Here is a 6,403-nt window from a genome sequence, read left to right as displayed (position 1 = left end):
CAGATGTTTTTGACAAATACAAAGATTTGAATATGGATGGAGAATTATCTTTTCATAAGGAGAAGCGTGTTGTGTCTGTGGTTGCTATGCTTGATGGGAACATCATCAATGGATGGAAAGTATTTATGGAAGGAGTTGACCACGTACTTTCTACACACGGTTCTTGCTTGGTTAGGGTCGGGACAGAAGTGGTGGCTATAATTTGCCACAGACATTATTTTATTGTTGCAGATTTAAACGTGCGCAACACTCTTGGACAAGCTTCTGACATGGGTGCAAGCGTCATTGCTTTTACTACCCACTTGGACGAGTTACATTGGCATCTGAAAAAATTGATGGGTTCTTTGGGAAGAAAAGACTATTGTGTTGCTGCTATTCACGTGGCAATGATGGATGAGCTTAGCTTTGCAAATGTTGTCAAGAAGAATTTAAAGAGCAAAGACAGCTTTGTTGACCTGAAGTCTGAAAAATGCACTGCAATCTCAAATGATGTATTACATGTTGGGGAACCAAGTTGTGGGTTTGATAAACCAGGATCAGTAAGTGAGATTTGCAGTTCTAATGTTGATGGTGAAATTAAAGTTGTTCGTGGCAGCTTTCATCAAGCAAGCGAATTTTTTCAATATGATGGTAATCAGTCTGGTGGTAGTCAGTGTACTGCCATATGTGCTGTGGCGCTGGCCACTCATGAGGTGAACAATGTTACAAATTGGACCACAGATGACTTGGATTCAGTTGTTCTGGCAGGTGATGCCTTGTACACAACGTTATTGGAATCTGGTTGTATTGCTGTTAGAGTTGATGACTTTGGACATAGAGAACCCATGTGGTTGAATATATACGAGTTGCCTAAACAGCTTAAGGTGCTAGGTTCAACTTTTGATTGCCAATATGATGAAAACTATGTGTATGGAGATGTGTGTATTGATGATGGAAAGGATATGAAGAAATTGTTGATGTCATCATTATTTGATGGTTTAACCAACATTTTTCAGAAACATGATCGTTGCTTTGCCATTTTCTGTAGGACAACTTGTGCCATCATTAAAACATCAGATTGCTTTGCGTTTGTGGATTCACATGCTCGTAATGAACATGGATTACTGGATGGTGATGGTAAAAGCATTGTATTGTTTTTCCATAATTTGACTGATGTGTGCAATCACATAAAGTTGTTGGCTTCAACTTTGAATGGCGATACAAAATTTGAGTTAACTGGTGTCTCTTTTCAGCGCAGAACACCTTTTGAGCAGCAGATGGAGGTTGTTGATAGTGGATCTGTTGATCAAAGAGATGTTTGTGTGATGCAGAGCATGAGTGACGTAGGGGAAGATGCAGTGATGTCCTTGATGGAATCAGATCTGGTGGTTGTGGATGAGGGAGTCTTGACATCAGATGTGAATATCCTGGATGACATGGAATTAGACACCAATAATGCTTGTACAGAAGATGCAGCAGATGTAATCTACGCGTCAGAAAGACAAGTTGTGCAATATTTTAACCCAGTGTCAAAATCCAAAGCATTGGATTTGTGCAAGCAGTTAAGTTTAGCAGTTGAATGTGAACCGCAACATATTGGGGAGGCTGGCATACCTTTAGGTCCTCCTTGTCAAACAGTAAACATAACAGGGGATGGCAATTGTTTTTTTAATGCTACAAGCTATGCACTTTCAGGAACAGAGAAAAATCACTTGAAACTAAGACAAAATGTTGTAAAATATATGGAGAATAGTCAAGGAAAATGTGAGAAATATTTAAGAAAGGAATATGCATCTGTAGGTGAATATCTCAGTCAGTCAAACATGATTTCAGATGGAGTATGGGCAACTGAAGTTGAAATTCAGTGTTTGGCTAACTTTTTGAATGTAAATGTATTTACATATAGTGCAGGGAAGTGGCTAAGCTATAAGTCTGAAGCACGCAAAGGCTCATCAGAAAACATATACTTGCACCACCGGAATGAGAACCATTATGATGTTGTGCGTTGTGTAAAAAATCTTAAAAATGGTCAGTGTTATTGTGATTGTGGTCTACGTCAAGGCGCTGACATATTGTATGTAAGGGAAGTAGTTGGACACAATGTGCATGGGCATTCAGCTAAGACAATGACTGTGGACTGCAGTGCTGTAGACTTATCAGGTGAACCTGTAGTCTCTGAGCAAAGTGTAAGGAAACAGAGTTATTTGCGAGTCTCACAACGAAAGAGGAATAGCAGTTGTGATCAGAAGTTAGAACCAATCAAAAAACGAAAAGTGTTTAATGCTATTGAACGCTCAGTGATTGAATCTAAGGAAGGTAGGGGTTCTGGATCAAGGTCTTGTAGTGTAAATGTTTCTGCAAATGGTGTTGATACTAGAATTAATCTATTATCCAGCTCTCTACCCAAAGCATTGTTATTAGAAAGGGATAGCATTGAGAAAGAGCTTGGACATTTGGTTAAGCCTTGCAGTGTTAAATTGCATCGTTTAAATTTGAAGCGTGTGATGGCGGTACAGGATGTCACTATGTACAAAGATGATGTTGAGATTGTTTCTGACAAGCCAAAGACAATTGCTCAGATAAGTAATACAATGTTAACACAGGTGGAATCAAATATTGAAAGTGAAGAGGAGTGCTTGAACAACAATGTGCATATGGAGACTTATTCAGAGTTGCCTGAATGTGTATATTTGTATAACCAAATGCCTGTGTCGGTAGTAGCAGATTTGCGCAAACAACTAAAGTGGGATTTTGTTGGTGAGCCTCAGATTGTGGACAATGGTGTTTTGCCGTTAGATGTTCCCTGTCAGATAATTAAGATGGATGATGATGAAAATTGTTTTTTCAAAGCAGTGAGTTACATTCTTACTGGTAATACAAAAAGTCATGTAAAATTACGTCGTGCTGTGGTGAAGTATATGAAGGATAATGATGGACTATGTGAAGCATATTTAAGGAACAATGACAGTTGTATGAGTGATTATTTGAATGCCACAGGAATGTATTATGCCGGGGCTTCAGCAAGTGAAACAGAAATTCATTGTATGGCTAATATGTTACATGTGAATGTGTATGTATATACTGGAGAAAAGTGGTTGCAATTCAAGTCTCAAGATGGGGAAAGGACGACTGGTAGCTTTTATTTGCAACGTCATATTAGAAATCATTATGATGTAGTGTCTTGTGTAAAAAGTGCAATTACAAAGCAATGTTGTAGTCAGTGCGTTGCAAAGGATAAAGTGGATTGTCTGAAACTACGAGTCAGAATAAAGACACAAACGCGTAAGGAATTAAGAGGTGCTACAAGTTGTTTAAGTGGTTTGGGGTTTCAGGAAAAATCGAATGGTGTTGAGTCAAAGCTGTACCAATTATTTAAGTTGAGAGAAAAATGTCGTTACGTAAAATCTTGTGATTATGTGAAACGTAAGAAGAAGGACATTTACCACAATGATGTAGTGCGTAGACAGCGCATTTTAATGTCCAAGAAGTGGACTTACAATACAGAACAAGTCAAACAACAAGTAATTGCAAGAAGAAATAAGAAGTATGCTGAAGATGAGCAATTCAGATTTGGTTTGAAAAGTGCCACTAAGAGAAGATATTGTGACAATGAGCAATACAAATCGCAATTAAAGCATTCAAGTAAAGTAAGATATGCAACATTGGAAGGACACAGAGTTATGGTGAAAATGGCTAGTATTGTGAAATACGAAAATGATGCATTACATAAAGCTTCTGTGAAGAAAGCTAGTATTTTGAAGTACAGAAATGATGCATTACATAAAGCTTCTGTGAAGAAAGCTAGTATTATGAAATACAGAAATGATGCATTACATAAAGCTTCTGTGATAATGGCTGGCATCCAGAAATACAGAAAGAATGCAAGTTATAGGGCAGGATTGATGAGGGCAAGCATTTGTAAATATCGAAAGAATGCAAGTTTTAGAGCAGCATTGAAACAGGCAAGCATTGATAAGTATAGAAAAGATAAAGTTCATAGAAAAGCTGTGATTCATGCTGGAAAGGTAAAATATCATTCTAGTGCTCTTCATCGTAATAAGACAAAACAATATGTGTATAACAAGAGACGGGGGGATGAGGTTGATAAACAGAACTTTGAAGTTGTTATGAAGCAGTTTGTAGAAAAAGTGAAGGAAGGTCCAACTTTTGTTTGTTGTGTTTGTCATCGATTACTTTTCAAACATCAAGTGAAATTGTGCAGTAGACATTCTTATAATAAGACACAGCAAATGCATGACAATGCTAAGTATTGTATTACTGAAGATTACTTGCACAAATGCAATGATGAGTGTAATTCTTCGTGTTCTTGGAAAGAAACAAATAGAATTAATTTATGGATTTGTTATACATGTCATTCAAAATTGGCACGAAGTGAAATGCCAGCTGAAAGTGTACATAATGGTTTAACACCTGCATTTGTTCCTACAGAGTTGAGAACATTGAATACTTTAGAGCAGAATTTGATTGCTTTACATATCCCTTTTATGAAAATGTTGGCTCTTCCCAAAGGCGGGCAAAATGGGGTCCACGGCCCGATTACCTGTGTACCTGCGAATATAATGGACACGACAAATATTCTTCCTCGTTCAAATGTTGATTCTACACTTCTGCGAGTAAAACTGAAGAGGAAATTAACATTTAAAGGACATTACCGTTATGAGTTTGTAAATGTAAATAATTTACAACAAGCTTTAATGTTTTTAAAACGGAATAATGGTTTGTATAAAGATATTGAATTTAATAGCAATTGGGTAAATGATTTTGCCAAGGATGTAACTGACAATGAACCTGAAGTTGAAGTGGATGATGGAGAGTTAAATGAAGATGAGATGTTGCATGATCGACAACAATATTGCATTTACATGGACTCGTGTCTTCAACCAGTTGATATTGGGCAAGAGGTCCTAGATCATCATCATGACCTCATTGTTAATGTAGCCCCAGGTGAAGGAAATACGCCTGTAAATATTTTGTTGGATGTATCTAATGAAGCCAAGTGTTTTCCCACATTATTTCCAGATGGGCAAAATGCATTTAGTCAATATAGGAAGAAAAAGTTAACTCTATCAAGATATTTGAATTTAAGGATTTTGGGAGCAGATAGCCGGTTTGCTAGAAACATTGATTACATATTTTATGCTCAGTATTTATCTGAAATAGATCAAGTAAAGTCACATATTTCTATTGCTTTGAGGAAAGGCACAAGCCATGGAAAACCAGTGTCCGTTGGTGTTGAGATGGTTAAAGATAACGATGTCTTGAGGAGTGTACTTCAACATGATGATGGATATCGATTTTTAAAGCCTATACGAGGTTCCCCTGCATTTTGGTCAGGTGTTCAAAAGGACCTGTTTGCTATGATCAAGCAGTTAGGGATCCCAACTTGGTTTTGTTCTTTTTCTTCAGCAGATATGAGGTGGACAAATTTGTTGACCACTATTTTGAAACAGGAGGGTAGGTTTGAGAAAGTTGAAGATTTAGACTGGACTCAAAAGTGTCAGCTTTTGAAAGAAAATCCCGTGACGGCAGCCAGAATGTTTCAGTTCAGATGGGAAACGTTTTTAAGGGATGTTATACTGTCTCCAAGTAATCCAATTGGGAAGGTTATTGATTGGTTTTACAGAGTAGAGTTCCAGCAACGTGGTTCGCCGCATATACACTGTATTTTCTGGATACAAGATGCTCCTCAAATTGGTAGAGAAACAGATAATGAAGTTGCTGAATTTGTTGATAAATACGTTAGCTGTGCTATACCAACTGATGATGACGTGTTGTCGGATATTGTTACAACAGTGCAACAGCATAGTAAGAGACATTCGAAAACGTGTAAAAAGAAAAGCACTACTTGCCGCTTTAACTTCCCACGTCCTGTGTCTCAAAAGACTTTTGTTTGTCATAAATTTATTGATGTTGAAACAAAGTCTCAAGCTGAAAAGGTTAAAGCAAAGGACAATTCAAATGTTGAAACTGACGCTCAGGATAAAGCCATAAAATCAGATTGTGTTTGTTCAGGTTTGGTTACCTGCAGAGTTTGCAAGCAAAAAGGACTTAAAATGTCTACAAAAGTAGCTAAAGTGGTATTTGAGAGGATTTGGAACGCTTTGTTAGACACTGACAAGCAATACAATAGTATTGAAGAACTATTTGCATCTGTTAATGTTACCCAGGACTTGTATGAGCTTGCTCATAATGTGTTCAGCAAGAAAACCTCTATAGTATATAAAAGGCAGATAGACGAGATGTGGATAAATCCATATAACAGGAATTTATTAAAGTGTTGGAATGCAAATATGGATATTCAGTTTATCGAAGATGGTTTTGCTGTTGGGGTTTATATTGTTTCATACATATGTAAAGGAGAAAGAGAGAGAGGGTTGATGTTGGCGAATACACATAGAGAGGC

At 37.3% G+C, this 6,403-nt stretch overlaps 1 protein-coding gene across 1 annotated transcript in view; it reads left to right on the top strand.

The window, feature by feature from the left end:
- Positions 1-4,434, top strand: part of LOC134443295 (uncharacterized) — a 9,981-nt gene extending 5,547 nt beyond the window's left edge. Inside the window, exons 3-4 of the mRNA XM_063193158.1 lie at positions 1-3,239; positions 4,429-4,434. The exon at positions 1-3,239 is cut by the window's left edge and continues 1,273 nt beyond it. Coding sequence (XP_063049228.1) covers positions 1-3,239; positions 4,429-4,434 — 3,245 coding nt within the window. The remainder of the gene's footprint in view (positions 3,240-4,428) is intronic.
- Positions 4,435-6,403: the final 1,969 nt, after the last annotated feature.

Source organism: Engraulis encrasicolus, unplaced genomic scaffold, assembly GCF_034702125.1.
Source record: "Engraulis encrasicolus isolate BLACKSEA-1 unplaced genomic scaffold, IST_EnEncr_1.0 scaffold_301_np1212, whole genome shotgun sequence".
Lineage (NCBI taxonomy): Eukaryota > Metazoa > Chordata > Actinopteri > Clupeiformes > Engraulidae > Engraulis > Engraulis encrasicolus.
Note: the sequence above shows the minus strand (reverse complement) of the source record. Positions and strands in the feature narration are given on the sequence as shown.